A 23,429-nucleotide genomic window follows, 5' to 3' on the forward strand; every position below is an offset into this window, starting at 1 on the left:
AGAAGGAAGTGAGCTAGGAAAAAGCATGATGAGATGAAATGAAGTTAAAATCACCAAGTCATTCGTTGCAGAAGCTAAGGGAAGAAAGCAATGAAGATATCATGGTGAGTTGATTTTTTAATCATACTTGGGAGGATGATAGAAAAAGAGAATTTTGAAAGAGTTACAAGAGGGTGGAACAAGGTGAGATGTTCAGAAATAATGCCAGAGGAGTAGGGGGTCAGGCCAAAGTGTGATTTGGTGATAAGTGCCACACTGCCACCGCGATGGCCTTGACAGAACAAGTGGTAAAAGCGATATTCAAGAGGGGAAGCTTCACTTGGGGAAGAGGTGTTATCACCCCTCAGCCAGGTTTCTGTGGAGGCCATGATGTTGATGCAATCATCCACAATAGGGTCATTGGATGGTGACAGCCTTGTTCACAAATAAACGGACATCCTGGAGGGAGATGCAGAAAAGGATGATGAGAGCTGATCCACTGGCAGTCCACATGGTCAGGGTGAAAAGATTCACAAGAATGGTTCCAGGGATTAGGAACTTCAGTTATGAAGATAGATTGGAGAAGTTGGAATTGTTTTCCTTGGAGAAGAGAAGGTCGAGAGGACATTTGATAGAGGTATTCAAAGTCATGAGAGGTTTGGACAGATTACATAGGGAGGGACTGTTCCCTTTTGTTGAAAGGATGGAGAACCAGAGGGCACAAATTTAAGGTAATTGGCCAAAGAAGCATTGGAAACACGAGAAACTTTTTCATGCAGCATCTGGAATGCACTGCCTGAGAGTAGGGTGGAGGCAATTTTAATTAGGGCATTCAAGGGGGAATTGGATTCTTACCTGAAAAGGTGAATGTGCAAGGCTACAGAGAGTGACACTAAGTGAATTACTTCTTAAGAGAGCCAGCACAGACACGATAGGCTAAATAGCATCCTTCTGAGTAGTAACCAATCTTTGATTGTATGAATTCGACAGGGAGGGCATTGGCAAGATTAGCCCCCAGTGTGTGCACTGGGCAAGAAGTTTGGTGAAGGATGGGACAGTTAGCGCTGCTGCTTGTCAGCAATTGAAGTCCCACGCTCCCATCATCCCACACTTAACTGCTGATCCCAGCATCACTGTGTCCAGAGACTGAACTGAACCCATTTAACCCTTATTACTACTCTGACACCTAACCATCTTCATAATGCTAACTATCCTAGCTGTTTATTAATTCTCAATATTGACATAGTTATTGGGCCTGTGAACTCAATACACACAATCACATGGTGTATGCGAGTGAATTTCATGGGTTTGTTGGTAAAATGGCAGGTTGAAAAGCAGAGTGCGTGTTTTTTGATTGCTGTGAGTACTTTATTTTCTCCGTTCCTGAATGGCTGTAGATGCAAGAATCATAGAATAATATTGCACAGAAGGACACCGGCTCTTTGAAAGTGCTTTCCAATTGGTCCCACTGCCCCCCGCCCCCACCCCACACTCACACACTCTCTTTCCCAATGGGCCCACAATTCTTTCCTTCAGGCGGTTACCCAATTCCCTTTTGAAAGTTAATATCAAATCTGCTTCTACCGCCCTTTCAGCCAGCATATTTCAGAGCATAACAACTTGTTGTGTAAAAAACATTTTCCTCATCTCACCTGTTTCTTTTGTCAATTACCTTAAATCTTAAATTAGGACCATAGAACCATAGAAAAGTTACAGCACAGAAGGAGGCCATTCGGCCTATCTTGTCCATGCCAGCCCGAGGACACCCAGGTGCCCTTTCTAATCCCACCTTCCTGTACCCGACCCATAGCCCTGCAGCTTACAGCACTTTAGGTGCAGATCCAGGTACTTTTTAAAAGAGTTTAAAGTTTCTGCCTCTACCACCAACTTGGGCAGCGAATTCCAGACACCCACTACCCTCTGCGTAAAAAAGTTCTTCCTCATGTCCCCCCTACACCTTCTGCCGAGAAGCTGCCAACCTGAAACGTTAACTCTGTTTCACTCTCCACAGATACTGCCAGAGCTGCTGAGTGTTTCCAGTATTTTCTGTTTTTATTTCCGATTTCCAGCAGGTTACCGACCCTCCTACCACTAGAAACAGTTTCTCCTTATTAATGCCATCAAAACAGTTAATGATTTTGAACATCTCTATTAAACCTCCCCTTAACCTTCTTTGCTTGGACAATCCCAGCTTCTCCAGTCTCCCCACGTAACTGAATTCCCTCATCCATGGTATCATTCCAGTAAATCTACTCTGCACCCTCTTCAAGGCCTTGACATTCTTCCCAAAGTGCAGCACCTCATTTGAACACAATACACGATCCGAGGCCTAACTAGTGATTCATAAAGGTTTAGCATAACTTCTTTGCTTTTGTAGTCTGTGCCTCTATTAATAAAGTTTAAAGACTTTAACAGCCTTCTTAACTTGTCCTGCCACCTTCAAAGATATCCCCCGTATCCCTCAGTTTCTGCCCTCATGTTAAAATTGTACTGTTTAGTTAATGCTGTCTCGCTAACATATTGCCTTATTAAAATATATCACTTCACATTTCTCTGCATTAATTTACATCGGCCATGTGTCTGCCATTTCACCGGACTGTGCATGTCCTCTTGAAGTCTGTGACTATCCTCCTCACTGTTTACTACATCTCTAAGTTTTGTGTCATGTGCAAACTTCAAAATTGTGCCCTGTATACTCAAGTCCAAGTCATCGGTATATATCAAAATGAACAGTCTCTGGGGAACACTATTGTATACTCCCCTCCAATCTGAAAAACAACTCTTCACCACTACTCTCTACTTTCTGTCCTTCAGTCCATTTTGTATCTGTCAAGTCACTTTAGCTTTAATTTTGTTAACAAATCTATTGTGTGGTACTTTATTGAACTTTTTGAAATTTTATTTGAATTTTTTGAAATTTCATATGCAAATCAACCAGACTATCCTCATCACCTTCTGCGTTACTGCAGAAAAACACAATCAAGTTAGTCAAGCATGAAATAAAAACAGAAAATGCTGGAAAGATTCATCAAGTCTGGCAGTATCGGGGCAGGAGAAACAGAGTTAATGCTTCAGTGTAGTATAAGAGTGTTCGGCAAAGCAAGGTTTAATGTGGGACTGGAGAACAGTACCACCCACAGTATGATGTAGAGACACATCACAGTAGTCAGGAGTCAGAGTTGGATGGAGAGAGTCAAGGAGAATCAACATGGAGTTAGCTGCTAGTTTGGACTATACTTTGTATATATGTGTATAGATTGGTGTTACCAATCAACACAACTGTTCAACATTACAAGCCTCTGAATCTCTTTGTGATCCCTACTGAATAAACCCTTACAACATGATGATAGCAGTGTGATCAAGGATCCCAGATTCTCCTTTTGGAATGTTGACATCTCTGTAAACAGCCACCTCACCAGTCTCAAATTAGACATGGGAGTCGGTGTTACAGTCCTCTCTGATAAGGAACTGTGGCTGAAAGTCCTCTGGCTACAAATGATTCACACCACTCTATGGCCGTGGAAGAATCCAACTCTCGGAGGGAGGATTTTAGGCATGATCCTAGAATCACTCCAGTACAGTGACAAATATTTGAAATTTTGTACATCATCCGAAACCAATCCTTTTCTCTCTTAAGCAGGGATGCTTGTGTTGCCCTTAACCTCCTCAAAACAGCCAAAGATGTCAAAACAACCTCTGTCATCAAGTACATGGAGCTGCAAGTTCCTGAGAGGTCCACCAGTGAAGAATGGGACTTCAGTTCTGAATTGCCTTCACTCTTTGCAGAACCGGTTTGTCCAACTCCCTTGCAAGTAGCAGAAGCTCCTCTTTAGTCAGACCAGCCAAACCTTCAGATAAATGCCACCATACTTCGAGCGGAAGATACACATGAGAATGACCAGCAACAGAATGATGAGCCCCAACCTCAGGCTACAGTGATTGCTTGTACACAATCTGGGAACACCGTAGCAACAAATTGCAATTTCCAGCAGAAGCGCACAGCAGCAAGGCGATGCTGGAGCAGGAGAGTAGCGATCATCAACTTACTAGAGCACACCTCAGTGAGGTACAAGGGTACAGGAAAAAACAGTGTGGTGATGAAAGGCAAACTGCAGGTTGAGCTCATAGAGGAGGAACATTCAAATGGACTGGAGATATACTATCGACTCCCAGAAAGATCATGGTGGGCCCCACGAAAAAGAAAACCCGTGTTAATACAATGAAGGAACAGAGTGAGCACTCCCTCCAGAAGGAATGGGACAAACCTATGGTGTCCAAACAAAGCAGATGGGTTGTTGATAAGGAGAAGTTCAACTCCAATGAGCACCAAAAGTGAATCAGATGGAGACAACCAAATGCCAGAAACATAGAATACTACAATTTCAACTCCAAGTCAACAAAGGTTGCCCAAAGTGACTGAGGCTACCACTCCTCCAAGTGTGACCAGAACAAGATCCGGAAGAATTGTCAAACCTCCGGACCGCCTGAATTTATAAAGTCAAAGACTTGAGGGGAGAAGGATGTAAAGAAAGATTGTATTGTAAATATACTGGGCAAAGACTTTGGCGGGGGCGGGGGGGAGGGGATGTAGTATAAGGGTGTTTGGCATAGCAAGGCTTAATGTGGGACTGGATAATAGTATCACCTACATAACAATGTAGAGGAACACATGACAGTAGACAGGAGACAGAGTCGTATAGAGAGAGTTAAGGAGAAATCAACATGGAGTTAGCTCCTAGTCTGGGCTATACTTTGTACATATGTATATAATTATGTGTTACCAGTAAACACTGCTGTTCAACCTTACAAACCTCTGAACCTCTTTGTGAGACCTGCTGAACAAACCCTTACAACATTCAGGTCAATGACCTTTCATCAGAACTGGAAAAAGAGATGTAACAGAAAAACAGAGGGAGGAAAAGGGGGAGGAAAAGGGGGAAGGGGGGAGTGGGGAAAAGAACAAAATTTTTGTGACATTGGAAGGCAGGAGAGATTAAGAAAATGGAGAGGATGCAAAGCAAAAAATGGGGTGGTAATTGGGCAAGTAAAGAAACTTAAGATGGGCCTAGAGGAAGCATGAATGGAATTAGCAGAATCACCTGTCCTGAAAAGTGAGGGAAGAGAGTATAATCTGAAATTATTGAAATCAATGTGAAGACTGGAAAACTGGAAAGTGATCAGAAGATGAGGTGCTGTTTCTTGAGCTTACATTGAGCTTCATTAGAGCAGTGTAGGAGGCCAGGACAGGTCTGAGTGGGAGTGGGGCAGAGAATTAAAATGACAAGTGAATGGAAGATTGCAGACTGAATGGAGGTGTTCCACAAAGTGATCACCAAAACCTGCATTTGGTCTCCTCAATATAGAGGAGGCCTCATTGTGAGCAGCAAATACAGTACAACTAAAAAGAAAGAATCCGAGCAAATCACTGTTTCACTGTGAAGGAATGTTTGGGGCCGTGGGTGGTGGGAGGCAAGGAGGTAAAAGAGCTCAGGAAGGTGCGAAGGGGCTGTTGGGAGTGATTGAACAATGGACCATGATGTCGCAAAGGTAACAGTCCCTTTCTAAAGCTGAAAGGGGACAAGAGGGAAAGATTTGTCGGTGGTGGCATCATGCTGGAGATGGCAGCAATAGTGGAAGATTTGAGTCAAATATGATTTGCCTTTTGCAAATCTATGCTGATTTACTTATTAGCCCATATGCTTCTAAGTGCCAATTAATCTTGTCCTCAGCACCTCATTAAACGGATTGACCTCTCGTTCCTAAGTTTATCCCTCCCCTTTTTTGAATAAGTGTGTAATATTTGCAATCCTCCAGCCTCTGACACCACCCCTGTATCCAAGGAGGATGGATCGGAAAACATGACCAGCGCCTCTGTAATTTCCCTCAGTATCTGAGGGTACTGTTATGGCCCGGCGGATGGTAAATGCCAAGCTGCTCAAATCCCAGAGGGAAACTAGAAACTAAAATGGTTTTTGCAATTTGTATAGTATGAGGAGCGGTTCTGAAATCAGGAAATGATTTCCCCGACTACTTGTGATGATTTTATAGTAAAGTAAACATTTATTAAAAGAATAAAGGAAAAAAAACACAATTACATTTAAACTCAAGAATGGCTTCATACAGTAAACAGTACTTTAAAACAGTTTCACAAATCTTAACTACCCTCAGAGCTAACCTTTCCCTTTTCTGTTCAGCAACTATCCCTTATAGATTTTAAAATCTATAGAAGTCCAGTAATTTTACCACACAATGCATTTCCCTTGGGGTGTCCTCTGAGGCTGACAGCAACTAGTTCTTTCAGTCTGGCCTTGTTCACACGGTCTTCTGGGAGTTCTGACCAGCTACCCTGCTGTCTTCTGTGAGATCTAAGCAGCTACCCCCTCTCACAGGCTTCAGTATTTCCTTAAATGTGTTCCTTCCCTTTGATCTCTCTATTGTTTCAACCAGTCTCTTCAGAAATGCTTTCTTCTCAGAATTGATTGAATCGTTCTTTACTTTAGCTCTTAGACTTGTAAAAATAAATTTGCCCTATCTTTACCTCACTTCTTGACACCTTTTTACAACCTCCATATATCCCCCTTTAAATTAAAACAGCTCAGTTCAAACAATTTCTGTTATTGCTTTATGTAAAGCTCTGATTGAAGTTCCTTTTGGTTCATTAACATATCTAAACCATTTCTTACCACTGACTTTAGACCCTTGCCGTCGTTCTAGCTGTTAACCCAATTACACCTGACTTCCACTACGTAAGGAAGTATGCCAGGGTTATTACCAGAAGAAAAATATTACAATTTCTTGTTTTCTTGACAATACATTCCATCCAGACCTGGAGGCTTTTCTAGTTAAGAGGACAGTCAACCTTTTAACTACCTCCTTTTTACTTTTCTCCTATCCAATATTGCTACAGCCTCTTCCTTTACTGCCAGGTGGCAGATTCTTCTTCACTGATGTCAGCAGTTGAAGTAGTACCTTGACCATGCCCTCTGCCTTCACAAGGAGATCTCATGATCCCTAAGAATCCCCAGACTTTCTTTGACTACCCTTTCATTGTTTGTATGTCTATAAAAGACTTTTGTGTCCCCTTTTATGTTATCTGTTAATCTATTCTGATACTCTCGGTTAGCCCCTCTTATTTTCTTTTTCAGCTGTCCTCTGACTTGGTTCTCTAAACCCCTCTTTCTGTTTCATTTTACTCTTCACATCTTTCATGATTCAGAGTCTTCTAGCTTTGGATGTCTATCTTTTCTCCACCACCCCCACCCACACTTGTGGGATCGTATCCAAACCATCTTCTCCTCAAGGCCTCCCATTGTTCAATTACTGTTTGATGACCAATCCTTGATACCAATCCACCTATACCAGATGCCGTTTCAATTCACTCAAGCATTTTCCCCAATTGCTTCCCCACTGAAACCTGTTCCACTCACCCCACTTCATTCCCCAGAACTAGATCTAGCACTGCTACCTTCCTTCCATGACTACACTTCCCTCCGCTTCCTTTAAGGCCTCTATACCTTTCCTGCAGTTTCTCCCTCTATTATATCTATTCTGATGATGCCACTTCCATCTCAGTATTTCTAATATGTCTTCCTTTTTCCTCAGCTGTGGCTGGTAGGACCCTTGGGCTGTGTCTGTCCCATTTCCCATACTTCTGCTCTCACTACTTCCGCTGCCTCCTGGAACCAGGATAGGGTCCCTCTTCCCTCATCTTCCACCTTACCAGCTTCTGAATTCAATGGATCAATGTCTGCCATTTCTGCCACTCCAGCATGACACCATCTCCAAACACACCTTCCCCTCCCCTCCCCTTTCAACATTTTGAAGGAACCATTTCAACCACAGCACCCTGGTCCACTCCTGAATCACGCCCAACATTCCCTTGTCTTCCCGCAGCACCATCCATGCAAACGTAGGAGATGCAACATCTGTCCTTTTACCTCCTCCCTCTCACTGTCCAAGGCCCCAAACGCTTCTTCCAGGTGAAACAGCGATTTACTTGTACTACTTTCAATTTGGTATACATTTGCTGCCCATGATATGCTGTCCTGTAGCTTGGGGAGACCAAATGCAAATTGGGTGATCGCTTTGTGGAACACCTCCCATTCAGTTCACAAGCCTGACCCAAACTCCTAGCTGCCTGTCATTTTAATTCTCCAGCCCACTCCCATTCTGATCTCTCTGTCTTTGATGTCTTACATTGTGCTTCATTGTAACAGGGTAAGTTGGAGGAATAGCACCTTAACTTCTAATTAGGCACTTTACAGCCTTCTAGTTTAATAATTTCAGATCATAACTTCTGCTCTCAATGTTTTGGGGCAGCAGCAGCTGGTAGTGATTCTGCTTTTCCCATGTACAATTTTTCTAGATACATCATTTGTTCCTTTACTTGTCCCGTTACCATCTCCTTTTATTTTGCACCATCATTCCTTTTATTACTCAATCCCTCCTCCTACCTAACACCAAACTTCATTTTTGTTCTTTTCTCCCCTCTTCCCCCTCTTTCATTGCCCTATACTTGCTTAAAACCTGTTATTTCTTCAACTTTTTCCAGTCCTGATGAAAGATCATCAGCCTGAAACATTGGACTGGGGTCGGGATCCCAATGTCAGGTGAATTTCTGGGTCCAGATTGCACATCCTGTCGGTGCCTGAGGTCCGATGCCATTGTTGACCAGCAAGCCAATCAGTGGCCAGGATGTGTGCCCACCACTCAATTTGCGATGGCATGCAGACTCTCTCCTATTGGCACTCTCACCCTGACAGATTGACAGCCCCACCTTTGGAGGTGAGATCTGCCGATGTAGATAAGACAAAGAGGATGCCTCTGGAGAGTTTTTAGCAAAGGTGAAATTTTTAGCTGCTAGACTGCTACTATGGAGTGGACTTGTAAGCAGTCGGTAGCTGGTAACTCCTCCTCCCATTCCCCCTCCAACCTCCCCACCCCGTAAACCCCCCAACCATCCATTTCTAAAATGGCTAGGAGGCAGGAGCATGTGCTGCTGGGATATTGCAGGCCTGTCTATCCTCTAATCTGACCGTTGTGGCTGTTTTAAAATTCAGCCCATGAACTTTGGTTTTCTTTCCATGGCTGCCAGACCTGCTGAGTGCTTCCAACATTTTCTGTTTTTGTTTCATTGTTCATTGGGCTAGAAATACACTGATCAGGAAAGTTTACTCATAAACATTCAGGAATTCTTCGTCCTCCTTGTTCTTTACATTGTCACTATCTCATCCAATATTAGGATAATTGAAATCCCACATTATTAATAATATGTGGGTCTTGCATCTTTCTGTAGTTTGCTTTGCCATCTGCTTCCCATTCTTTGGCAGCCTACATTAAACACTCAGTGGTGTAACGGCTCCTCTATTCTTCCTTAATTCTGACCAATTGATTCTGTCTTTGGCCCCTCAATGATATCATCCCTCTCCAGTGCCAATGTACTTTCTTTGACTAATCTTGCCACCACCCTTCCTTTTTTCCCCATTCCTTATCTTTTCTGAATACCTTTACGCCAGGAATATCAAGTTCTCAATTCTCTTTTCTCAGATAGGCTGTTGTTATTATCATAGTCCCGTGTGGCAACTTACGCCCGACCTTATTGACCATGCTCCTTGTATTTACAGATAAGCACTCTAAATCCATTCTACTCCACATTGCATTTGTTCCCTGCCTGATGCTTCCTATTTCTGAAATATTTTTCACTCTGGTGCTATTTGTCTCCCCCCCACCAGTTCTCTGTGCATCTTGTTTCTCCTGTCTAATGTTCCATTAATTAATTTAAAACTTTCTTTATAGCACTGATTAACACCCCTCATTGGCCTTAGTTCTGTTGAGGTGTCTCTCTTGAACATGCCCCTCCTGTCCCAGAACTCATCCCACTGCCCCAGGAATCTGAAACCCATCCTCAGCACCATTTCTCCAAGTATGCTTTAATCCATCTTGTTTTACAGCTCTGAGACTCATGAGCATGTAGCACTAAGAACAATCCAAAGATTACAACCTTTGAGGTACTGCGCTTTAACTTCTTCCCAAGCGCCTAAAATCTGACTGCAGGATCTCAACCCTTTTCCTTCCTATATCATTGGTTTCTACAATGAGCACAATCCTGACTGTTTACCTTTGCCCTGATGGATGTTCTGCACCCTCTGTGTTGATCTCTACCCTGGCACCAGGGAAGCACCACACCATATAGGACTGATGTCAGTGGTCGCAGATGTTTGTTAAATAAATGTTTACCTGTATTATGAAGCATGTGTAAGGTATTTTCCACTAAAATTAGTTAATGTGGTTAAAACAATGTCACTGTAGTCATAGCTGTGACTAGTCACTGATTTCTATTGGACAACACTGGTTATATCGAAGCCTGTAAAGCACTACTTTCTCTGATGATGATGATTTACAAGTTAATCCTTTCCTTCCTGACCTTCAGGCTGTGCGTCAACGGGCGGCCCTGGTTGTGAATTTGCTGAATATGAAGAGGACAGTGTGGAAGGAGGTGGAACAGTGAGTCCCTAACTGACTCATCAGAGTCAAACTAATCTCAGTTATTTTCCCCTCCCAGCCTGGCTTATTTTTTAACTGAGCAGAGCACCCACCTGTTGCAGAAGCTACCCGAATCCCATCCCACTGAAAGCAGGCAGGTTCTACAATGTGTGAATCATATGCTCTGCCAGAATACTGCCCAGGCTGTGAAGGTGAAGATTACTCCCAGTTTTACCTCCCAGCCAACCACCCCACACTAGATATTGCTGCCTTCTGTCTCCTCCCTGCCACCCCCATCACCCCAGCAACCCCCAGCTGCTGATTGACACTTTGCAGAAGTTTTATGTATGCATGGAGCTGCTGAAAGTCGGCTTGCTGTTTGACTGTGACATCACTGCCAAGCACAAGCCTGATCCCAACCAAAATCTACAGGTATGTCATTAGGATTCATAGTAATGATTGGTTGATTTTGCTTTCCACAGCTGAGAGTACCAGTAGATGTAATGGATCTTGCAGCCTATTTAATGAACACAGGAGTTCACTCTATCTTTTCCAATAGTTACCCTCAACCAACAATGCCAAAAGTAAAAGAAACAGAACAAATTAACATTTATTCATTGTTAGTGGGATCCTGTTGTGCATAGTTAGCTGCAATTTTTTATTCGCTCATGGGATGTGAGCGTTGCGGGTAAGGCCAGCATTTGTTGCCCATCCCTAAATTCCCTTGAGAAGGTGGTGAGGAGCTGTATTTTTGCACTGCTGCAACCCATGTGGTGCAGGTACACACACAGTGCTGTCACGGAGGGAGTTCCAGGATTTTGACCCAGAAACAGTGAAGGAATGGCAATATAGTTCCAAGTCAGAATGGTGTGTGGCTTGGAGGGGACCTTGCAGGTGGCGGTGTCCCCATCCATCTGCTATCCTTGTTCTTCTAGATGGTAGAAATTGTGGGTTTGGAAGGTGCTGTTGAAGAATCCTTGGTGAGTTGCTGCAGTGCAAATATGTAGATGGTACACTGTTGCCATTGTGCATCAGTGGTGCATCAATGATGGAGGGAGAGAATGTTTAAGGTGGTGGATGGGGTGCCAGTCAAGCGAGCTGCTTTTTCATGGAGGTTGTCCAGTTTCTTAACTGTTGTTGAAGCTGCACTCATCCAGGCAAGGGGAGAGAATTCCATCACACTCCTGAGAGGTGCCTTGTGGATAGTGGACAGGCACTGGGGAAACAGGAGGTCACTTACTGCAGAATTCCCAGCCTCTGACATATGCTTGTAACTATACTATTTATATGGTAGGTCGAGTTAAGTTTCTGGTTAATGGTAAGCCCCAGAACTTTGGTGGAACATTCAGCGATAGTAATGTTGTTGAATGTTGGGGGTATGGTTACTTTTCTCTTGTTGGAGATGACCATTGGCTGGCATTTGTGTGGCACAAATGTTACTTGCCATTTATCAACTCAAGCCTGAGTACTGTTCAGATCTTGCTGCATGCTGGCATGGACTGCTTCATTATCTGAAGATTTGTGAACAGAATATTACATTCTCCTGTTCGATGTAAACGTACCAATCACACAACAATAATGTGAGTTCTTTATTTGAAGATAAGACTATATGCAAATAGTGTTAACTAGAAGGCTAAGTATACATGTCTGACTCCTACCATCTACTGCTTGTAGACTGAATACAAGTGATGGGCTAATACGTCATCCTGTTGCAGGTGGTAGTGATTGACAGCAGTTTAAGATACATGTGCAACATATCACAACATTCATTTTTTTCTAAACTAAAAGTTTACCTTTAAAGAATCAAACTATTTACATGACGGCAAAGAAAAATAAGATTGTGTCTCAATAAACCATTATACAAAGCAATGTTTGTCTGCACTGGAATGCTGCTTTGGGCTGCATTAGAGTGCTTCAGTTGGCATTTGGTGAAAGAAGGAGTTTTAAGGTTAATTTCTATCTATAGTCTAATCTTTAATTTAACAACTAACAGTAAAAGTCGCTCTTTAAATTGGGAGAAGGTGAGTTTTACTCCAGCTTTAAAACAAGGGTTATATAAGCTTTGCTTGCAGCAGCAGCTAGTAAATTAGTTAACTGGCTTAAACAGGTTTTCAGAAGCTAGATTAAGACATCATAAAAGCAAGCCATCTACGGTGCTGCTTTTGTCTGCACTGGAGTGCTGCCTTGGGCTGCATTAGAGTGCTTCAGTTGGAGTTTGGTGAGAGAGGGAGTTGTCTGAAGAGGGAAGGTGGTGATCCTTTCATTTTCTACCTTTCCTCAGTAAGAAGAGTGGTAAGTAAGACCTAATGAGTATTTTTTCTGTCCTTAATATTCTCTAAACTACAGCTAAGTAAAGGGAGTAATTTAAGGGAAAGTCATGGCAGGGCAGCTCAGCCAAGTGGAATGCTTCTCCTGTGCGATGTGGGAAATCAGGGACATTTCTAGTGTCCAGGGCGACCACGTGTACAGCAAGTGCCTCCAGCTGCAGCTACTCGAATATCCGTGTTTCGGAGCTGAAGCTGGGGCTGGAGTCACTGTGGAGCATCGGCAAGGATGAGATCTTCATAGATAGCACATACAGTGAAGTGGTCACAACTCAGGTTAAGAGTGCTTAGGCAGAAAGGGAATGGGTGACCGCCAGACTGAATAAAGCACTGGGCAGGTAGTGCAGGAGTCCCCTGGATCCATCCCCCTCTCTTAGAGATTTTCCATTTTGGATACTGCTGGGGGAGATGGTTTCTCAGGGGAATGCAGCAAGAGCCAAGTCCGTGGCACCACGAGTGGCCCAGCTGCACAGGGGCAGAGAAAAATAGAGTAGAAGAGCAATAGCGATAGGGGTTTCTATCGTAACGGGAACAGATAGACGTTTCTGCAGCCACAGACGTGACATCAGGATGGTATGTTGCCTCCCTGGTGCCAGGGTGAAGGATGTCACTAAGCAGCTGCAGAACATTCTGAAGGGGGAGGGTGAACGGCATTTGTGGTCCATATCGGTACCAACAACATAGCTAAAATGAGGGATGAGGTCCTGAAGGCAGAATATAGGGAGCTAGGAAATAAATTAAAATGCAGGACCTCAAAGGTGGTAATCTCAGGATTACTCCCAGTGCCACGTGCTAACGAGTTCAGGAATAGGAGAATAGGCCAGGTGAATGCATGGTTGGAGAGATGGTGTAGCAGAGAGGGATTTAGATTCCTGAGGCATTAGGACTGATTCTGGGGAAGATGGGACCTGCACAAGCTAGACGGATTGCACCCCAGCAGGAATGGGACCAATATTCTCACAGAGGTATTCGCTAGTACTGTGGGGGAGGATTTAAACTAGATTGGCAGGGAGATGAAAACCTGAGCGGGGAGACACAAGAGAGGGAAACAAAGATAGGATTTAAAGACAGAAAAGTAGAAAGCAAAAGTGGAAGGCAGAGGAAACAAGGACTAGCAGCAAATAGGGCCATAGTACAAAAAAATGTAGAAAAATGTTAAAAAGACAAGCCTAAAGGCACTATCTGAATGCGCAGAGTATTCGCAATAAGGTAGACAAATTAACAGCGTAAATAGATGTAAATGGGTACAATATGATTGTGATTACGGAGACATGGCTGCAGGGTGACCAAGGCTGGGAACTGAATATCCAAGAGTACTCGATATTTTAGATGGACAGGCAAAAAAGAAAAGGATGCACCGTGGCATTGTTAGTTAAGGATGAAATCAATGGGATAGTGAAAGAGGATGTTGGCTCAGCAAATCTAGATGTAGAATTAGTCTGGGTGGAGCTAAGAAGCAACAAGGGGCAGAAAACATTAGTGGGAGTTGTCTATAGGCCTCCAAACAGTAGTGATAAGGTAGGGGGGCAGCATTAAACAGGAAATTAGAGATGCATGTAACAAGAGTGCTACAGTAATCATGGGTGACTTTAGTCTACATATAGACTGGGCAAACTAAATTAGCAATAATACTGCGGCGGATAAATTCCTGGAGTGTGTAAGAGATGGTTATTTAGACCAGTATGTTGAGGAACCAACTAGAGAACAGGCTATCCTAGATTTGGTATTGTGCAATGTTAAGGGGCTAATTAATAATCTTGTTGTGCTGGGTCCTTTAGGGAACAGTGACCATAACATGATAGAATTCTTCATTAGGATGAAGTAGTCCAATCTGAAACTACGGTCCTAAATCTAATCTAAGGAAACTACAAAGGTATGAGGTGTAAGTTGGCTAAGATAAATTGGGGAATTAAAAGGCTTGACGGTGGATAAACAATGGCTTATATTTAAGGAATGAATGTATGCATTGCAACAGTTAAACATTTCCTTCTGGCACAAAAACACTACAGGAAAAGCTGCCCAACCCAAAAGCTGCTAACAAAAGATGTTAAGGATAGTATTAGATCCAAAGAGGAGTCATATTAAGTTGCTGGAAAAAGTAGCAAGCCTAAGGATTAGGAGCAGTTTAAAATTCAGCAAAGGAGGACCAAGAATTTGATTGAGGGGAAAAATAGAGTAGGAGAGTAATCATGCAAGGAACATAAAAGTGGACTGTCAAAGCTTCTATAAGTATGTAATAAGAAAAAGATTAGTGAAGACAAATGTAAATCCCTTGCAGTCTGAAACAGGAGAATTGAAAATAGAGAACAAGGAAATGGCAGAGTAATTAAATAACTACTTTAGCTCTGTTCTCACAGAGAAAGACACAAATAATTTCCCAGAAAGACTAGGGAACCAAGGGCCGTGTGAGAAGGAGGAATAGAAGGAAATTAGTGTTACTAAAACAATAGTGCTAGAGAAATTATTGGGACTGAAAACCAATAAACTCCCAGAACCTGATAATCAACCACCCAGGGTACTGAAGGAGGTGGCCATGGGAAAAGTGGATGCATTGGTTGTCATCTTCCAAAATTCTGTAGATTCTGGAACAGTCCCTGCAGATTGGAGGGTGGCAAATGTAACCCCACTATTTAAAAAATGGAGGGAAGGAGAAAACAGCAAATTATAGACCGGTTAGCCTAACATCAGTAGTAGGGAAAATGCTAAGAGTCTATTATAAAGGATGTGATAACAGGACACTTCGAACATATCAACGAGATTACACAAAGTCAACATGGATTTATAAAAAGGAAATCATGTTTGACAAACCTACTGGAGTTTTTTGAGGATGTAACTAGCAGAATAGATAAGGGAGAACCAGTCGATGTGGTGTATTTGGATTTTCAGAAAGCTTTTGATAAAGTCCCACCAAAGAGGTTAGTGTGTAAAATTAAAACTCTTGGGATTGGGGGTAATATATTGGCATGGATTGAGAATTGGTTATCAGACAGAAAACAGAGAGTAGGAATAAATGGATCTTTTTCAGAGTGGCATGCGGTGACTAATGGGGTACCCCAGGGATCAGTGCTTTGGTCCCAGCTATTCACAATTTTTATCAATGATTTGGATGAGAGAGGCAAATGTAATATTTCCAAGTTTGTTGACGACACGAAACTTGGTGGGAATGTGAGCGGTGAGGAGGATGTTTGGAGGCTTCAAGGCGATTTAGACAGGTTGAGTGAGTGGGCAAATACATGTCAGATAGGATTGCTCATGTTTCTGGTTGTGGCATTTACTGATTTGGCACCTGTTTCATCACATTGTCATGCCATTTGGTGGTTGTACTTAATACAGTCTTGGTTCTGGGAATATGTTGACCATTTCTGCTGGATTCTATGTGCCATCTGTTGGGTGTTGTACTTGAACTTTCTGTTTGATGTTTAGGTTCGTTAAATCGTTACCCGCATGCCGGACTTGGGTATCTTTCTTTTCCCCTGTGAGTACCGATGAATGATGATTGGGGAGTGTTGACTGAGCTTGGCTGCCTAATAGTAATTCTGCATTGATTCTACAGTGCAGTGAAAGGCACACATTCAGAATGGATGTACAAATTTGTTTCATACTATGCTCGCAGCCTGTTGATTAATGATCTGCATTACGAGTTAGGTGTTCTTCTCCCAGTGTAAACATGTAGTTTACAATGGCGTTGTGTGCGGTCTGTGTTCTTCATCATTGTCTTGATGATACCATGAATGGTGACCAATGTAGGGTTGCGATCACTATTGTCCACAACATAAAAAATCTGGGGGAACCAGGGTAGCGATATTTAAGTGTGATGGATCCCAGGCATGGAATCTCCAAGTCATTGTATGCTGTTAGTTTGACATTGGTTGGTTGAACCATCACTTGCCACTTCTGTGGGAACATTTCAGTGTACGAAGTGGAAGGCTGTTTGCACCTACACTGGTATCCTGTTTTGCATAAAAGATATCCTGCATCTGTGGGAATATAATCTGGACGGTGGCAAAGGCTTCAGTTGGCACACTGTACCAATACATTCTTTGATGTTCACTGTGCTGAATGTCTGCTCACTTTGTGTATCAATGGTCTCGTCGTCATCATCATCTGACCATGTCACTTGGCTAGACATTTAATGGATCTTATTTTGACAATGTTGGTATGGACTCTTGGTTGGCCTTATCGGCAACCTCATAAATAGGGCCCGAGCCATTTGCTCACCAAATAGGTGAAATAGGATGCATCAAAGACATCCTGCGGGATAATGGCTACCCCTATCGGATCATTGTTTGCTGTATATTGCGCAAACTCATGAAAAGGCCTAAGACTGCAAATTTCAGCCCTGAAAAGTGCTCAGTCTACCTCCGATTACTTTGGAAGGAGGGTAAGGTATCTCAAAAATTTGAGCAACGAGTGAAGCTAACCATTACGTGCTGTTACTATGCAGTAGTATTCTCCACCAAGAGGATGTTGCCGTCAAGCCAAAAAGATGTTTTGCCTATCGCACAAATGGGTAATGTGGTATATGAATTTTAGTGCCAGTATAATGCCAGGTATGTAGGCCATATGTCCCAACAACTGGAGGATCATACCAAACAGCACATCCCGTCGGCTGTTCGCAACAGGCAAAGTACTGACCGTATCCAAACAGCCTATGCTTGGAAAACTCAAAATATAATTTGCAACATTAGATCTGATTCCATGATTGAACAACACTTGCTAAACAATCCTGATTGTGCTAAGAATTACATTGAAAACTAATTTAAGATTATCAGTCGGGTTCACAGTGTGATGTACTTAGGCATGCCACATGTGTTCACAGAATGGGCCCTGTCTTTTGCAGACAGAAGAAGCGTGTTTCGCCTCTTCCACCTAAACAAAAGCTTGCGATACAGCCAAGTTCATTCCCTATGGCAATGCCTTGACCAATCAGTGTTGACCTGCCTGGTTTGAATTTGAAATAAAAGCTTGGCGGTTAATAGTTAAATGCTCCCTGCTGCATTCCCCATGGCAACACTGCTACCAATTAGAGTTCACTTGCCAATCAATCAGCACTTTTTTCTTATGCAGTATAAATTGTTGTACTCTTTACTGTTGGTTTATTCTGTGTAGCTGTCCTGATGAGTGCAAGATGAAAAACTTCAATAGCATGTCTCTTTTTTCAGCAATATTTAATTTCTGTTCCTGCTTAAACTTTATAGCAGGTAGATATATACTAATTAAGCTCTCCAAATTTCGAATAATCTTACTGGGACCTGGTGCCTGCTGGCTGCAGCGGAGTGTGATCCCAGAACGAAGGTCCGATGTGTAGGATCCATACAGAGTTGCAGAATCACGTGTACACAGTTAGTTCTTGATAGTTGTTTCTCTTTCACACCAGTTCTTCCATGACATATGATGGGTTAAGGCTTATTTAGTTCTCAATCAAATCTTCAAAACCACACTGCCACCATGTTACATTTTTTATTCGACAAACATACGAATTACACAACAAGGATTGGTGAAACAATATCATGGATTCTTTATTTGAAGATATAACTATATACAAATAATTTTAATTAGGAGGCTAACTGTACATGTCTGACTCCTACTGTCTGCTGCTTGTAGACTGAATACAAGTCATGGGATTAATACATCACATCCTGTTGAGGTGGTAGTGATTGACAGGGGTTTAAGGCAAGTGCCCTTGATGGTACATGCACTTCATATCATAACATGGAACTGAACACTGCTGTGCAATTATCGGTGAATATCCCCACTTCTGATCTTAGGATGCAGGGAGATCATTGATGGAGGCAACTAATGGTGGTTGAGCCTAGGACACCACACTGCATTGATACCCTGGGACTGAGATGATTGGCCTCCAACAATCACAACCATTTTTCATTGGTGCTTGGTATGACTCCAAACTTGTGGAGAACTTTGCCCCTGATTTCTTCAATTTTGCTAAGATTCCCTGATCACACACTCAGTCAAATGTTGCCTTGATGCCAAAGACACTTTCTGTCTCTCCTCTTGAATTCAGTTCTTTTATCCATGTTTGGACCTAATGAGGTCTGGAGTTGAGTGGCCCTGGCAGAACCCAAATCGAGCAACAGTGTGCAGGCTTTTGGTGACAAAGTGTCACTTGTTACCTTTTGGGGATCTCAGGAGAAGACCAAGATGGATCGCCTACCTGGCACTGCTTGCTGACGAGTGGGCTCCTCATCATTGAGAATAGCCATGTTTGTGGAGCTGCCCTAGTTAGTTATTTAATTGTCCACCAACATTCACAACTAGATGTGACAGGAGCGTAGAACTTTGATTTGATCCATTGGTTGCGGGATCTCTTAGCTCTGTCTTTGCATGCTGCTTCTGCTGTTTAGCTTAAATGTAGTCCTGTGTTGTAGCTCACCAGATTGGCATCCCATGTTTATGCCTGGTGCTGCTCCCTACATGCTCTCCTGCACTCCTTATTGGACCAGGTTTGATCACCTGGCTTGATGGAATTGGTAGATTGAGGGATTTGCCGGCTCATGTAAGAACATAAGAAATAGGAGCAGGAGTAGGCCATTCAGCCCCTCAAGCCTGCCCTGCCGTTCAATAAGATCATGGCTGATCTGCCCCAGCCCTCAACTCCACTATATTTCAAAAATCTATCTACCTTCTCTTTAAATACTTTCAGTGATCAAGTCTCCACAACTCCCTGGGGTAGAGAATTCCAGACATTCACTACCCTCTGACAGAAGAAATTCCTTCGCATTTCAGTTTTAAATTAATGGCCCCTTATTCTGTAACTATGTCCCCTAGTTTGAGATTCCCCCACTAGTGGAAACATCTTCTCAACATCAATCCTGTCAAGTCCTCTCAGAATCTTGTACGTTTCAATAAGATCGCCCCTTATTCTTCTAAACGCTAATGAATAAAGGCCTAAGCTGTTTAGCCGTTCATGTTAAATCAGCCCCTTCATCCCAGGAATCACGCAGATCCTTCTGTGCTGCATTTTTTTGGAGTCTGACTCCATTTAAATAATAGTCTGTCTTTTGATTCTTCCTACCAAAGTGCATGACCTCACACTTTCCTATGTTAAACTCCCATCTGCCAAGTTTTTGCCCACTTACTCAACCTATCTATATTCCCTTGCAGATTCCTTATGTCCTCATCACAAAATGCCCTCCCACCTATTTTTGTATCATCAGCAAATTTGGAAATATTACACTGTGCCCCCTTCTCCAAGTCATTAATATAGATAGTAAATAATTGAGGCCCCAGGATTGATCATTGTGGCACTCCACTAGTTACATCTTTCCAACCTGAAAAAGACCCATTAATCCTGACCTGTGTGTTAACCAATCCTCAATCCATGCTAATATATTACACCCAATACTGTGAGCTCCCGTCTTGTGCAATAACCTTTTATGTGGCACCTTATCGAATGCCTTCTGGAAATCCAAATACGCAACATCTGCCTTTATCAACTCTGCCTTTTATATCCTCAAAGAACTCTAGCAAATTTGCCAAATGTGATTTCCCTTTCACAAAATCACATTGACTGTGTTTGATTGCGCTAAGCTTTTCTAAACGTCCTGCTATTTCTTCCTTAATAATGGGCTCTAGCATTTTCCCAATGACAGATGTTAGGCCGACTGGCCTATAGTCTCCTGCTTTTTGTCTCCCTTCTTGAACAGGGGCGTCACATTAGCGGGTTTCCAATCCTCTGGGACCCTCCCAGAATCCAGTGAGCTTTCGATCAATGCCTCCACTATCTCTGCAGCCACTTCCTTAAAAAATCCTTGGATGCAGGCCATCAGGTCCTGGTGACTTGTCTGTCCTTAGCCCCATTAGTTTGTCAAAAACTTTGTCCCTCGTGATAGAGACTGTTATAAGATCTTTCTCCCATTAGCTCCTTGCTTATCTGATATCTTTGGGATGTTTACAGTGTCCTTCACCGTGAAGAATCAATGAAAAATATTGGTTTAAATTATGTGCCATTTCCCTGTTCCCGGTTATCAGTTCTCCAGTTATCTGCTTAAATGTCTGCCACTGCTCATCCACTGACCTTCCCCTTAGTCTATTTTCCCAGCCCGTTTTAGACAATTCTTTCTTCATGCCTCTGTAATTGCCCTTATTTAAGTTGAGGACACAGCTTTGAGACCCGAGTTGCTCGCCCTCAAACTGAATTTGAAATTCTACCATGTTGTGATCGCTACCCCCTAGAGGATCCTTAACTAAGAGATCTCTTATTAATCCTACATCATTATACATTACTAGATCTAAAATAGCCTGTTCCCAAGGTAGGTTCTGCATTGTATTGCTCTAAGAAACAATCCCTGATGCACTCTACAAATTTGTCTTCCATGTTACCCCCTGCCAATCAGATGTGTCCAGTCAATACGCAGATTAAAATCACCCGTGATAATTGTCGCACCCTTCTTACACGCCTCCATTATTTCCCAATTTATACTCTGTCCTACAGTGAGGCAACTCTTCGGGGGCCTATTGACCACTCCCACCCGTGACTTCTTCCCCTTGCTATTCCTTATTTCTACCCAAACTGATTCTACATCACGATCAATGGTACCTATAACACTACTCACCACCACACTGATACCTTCCTGTATTACCAAAGCTACCCCACCTCCTTTTCCTTTTTGCCTATTTTTCCAGAGTGTCGAATGCCCCTGAATATTGAGTTCCCAGTCTTGGTCACCCTGCAACCATATCTCTGTAATAGCTATCAAGTCATATCTATATATTTCAATTCATGCCGTCAACTCATCTATCTTGTTACAATGCTGCGTGCATTCAGATAAAAAGCCCTAAGCTTTGACTTTTTTCCATTACTACTCACTCTAGTTCTAATTTCTGCTGCACTCTGCTGCTTATATTTTCTGCCCCTTCCTGTCACACTTTGATTATCATTTGCCTCTTCACTACCCTGCACCTTTGCTCCCTGGTTTCTTTTTTAAACTTCCCTTCAATTGAACCTTCCCCCCTACTAATTAGTTTAAAGTCCTATCTATAACCTAGTTATATGATTCACCAGGACAAATGTAGTTGAATACAATTCTGCTGATGATGGCCCACAGGTAAACTGAAGTATACAAGGGACCATAGGCATCTCTCTCTCTTAGAGAGACAAGTGGTGACATAGCTTGAGGGGCACCACATCCCATCAAGCATGGGGCAAGGCAAGGAGGCAGCCTCCTTGAACTACCACAGCCAGTATGAGGATTGAACCTGCTCTGTGGCTTCATTCTGCACTGCATTCAAGCCACCCAGCCAACTGAGCTAACTGCTACCCCACCACCTCCAATGGCCCACTGTACCTCATGGATGCTCAGTTTCAGTTGCTAGATCTCTTCTGAACCTATCCCATTTGGCATGGTGGTAATGCCACACAACATGATGGAGGATGTCCTTAGAATGAAGATGGAACTTGGTATCCACAAGGACCATGCTGTGGTTACTCCTACCAATTCTGTCATCAGTGAACCAGATGAGTTTTTACGGTTACCATTACTGAGACTGTTTTTTCATTCCAGATATTTTATTTTGTTAACTGAGTGTAAATTTTAAATTCTATAAATGTAAATTCTAAGTGTCCTACCGTATACTGTAGTAGCATTTCAGACTTTTGAAGTTGATTGTAAAGCACGTTGAGACACTCTGAGAATGTGATAAAGTGCTTGCGTCAGCCAGTTGGAATTTTCCCAGATCGTACTTGAACCCAGTTATTTGACAGGCTGTTACCTCCTCCACCACTCTTTTGAAGGACACTGGAACCAATCACCCTAGCTGTATAAAAAAGATAAAAGAAAGCCTTGCATTTCTATAGCAGCTTTCATGCTATCGTGTCCTTCCAAAGTACTTTAAAGCCAATAAAATATTTTTGAAGTGTAGCCACTGTTGTGATGTAGGGAAGTGCAGCAGTCAAATTACACACAGCAAGATCCCTAAAAAACAACAATGAGATCAATGAACAGATCTCCCTTTTGGTACTGTTGATTAAGGAAAATATATTGGTCAGGATACTGGGGTGTTTGTGGGATCCTACTGTATACATATTTGTTGCCATGTTTTCTACATTAAAACAGTGACTGCACTTCAAAAGTACTTCATATGCTGTAAAACACATTGATATGTCCAGAGGTCATGCAAGTCTTTCCTTCTTTTTTCTTGATAACTTAGGCATCTCTTGCTAACAAGGTTAAGTTGTTGGTTTGCTATTTCACAGGTTAGCGAGTTATGGCATAGGCTGAAACTTGCAGATGTAAGATCCTCTCCAGGTGCTCGCCATGGCTTTCTATGGTTCCAGAGTTAGTGGATTTAATGATTTAATTCAGATTTAATGCCTTCAGCTGCCAAGTTTCTCAGAATTCCCTTCCTAAAGATTTTGCTCACCTGTCCTAATATCTCCTGCAGCTTGATGTCAATTTTCTTTGATAATTCTTCTTTCAAGTGCCTTCTAATGTTTTAATATGTTAAAAGTGCTATATAAATACAAGCTGCTGTTGTTGTTGCTGTTAAGTTGCATCTTAGTAGGGTCTTTTCTGGCTCTGATTGGTGGAATGTAACTCTCAGAATGCTTTGGAAGCTGTGTTGCCAATTTTTAAAAAGACAGACTGATCACCAAAAAATGTTTACCCATCAATCCAGTAGACCTTT

General features: G+C 42.5%; 1 protein-coding gene across 1 annotated transcript in view; it reads left to right on the forward strand.

The window, feature by feature from the left end:
- Positions 1–23,429, forward strand: part of LOC144699720 (protein HEATR9-like) — an 80,030-nt gene that overhangs the window by 24,980 nt on the left and 31,621 nt on the right. Inside the window, exon 7 of the mRNA XM_078570874.1 lies at positions 10,409–10,482. Coding sequence (XP_078427000.1) covers positions 10,409–10,482 — 74 coding nt within the window. The remainder of the gene's footprint in view (positions 1–10,408; positions 10,483–23,429) is intronic.

The sequence above is a fragment of the Cetorhinus maximus genome, chromosome 24 (assembly GCF_964194155.1).
Source record: "Cetorhinus maximus chromosome 24, sCetMax3.hap1.1, whole genome shotgun sequence".
In the NCBI taxonomy this organism is placed as follows: Eukaryota; Metazoa; Chordata; class Chondrichthyes; order Lamniformes; family Cetorhinidae; genus Cetorhinus; species Cetorhinus maximus.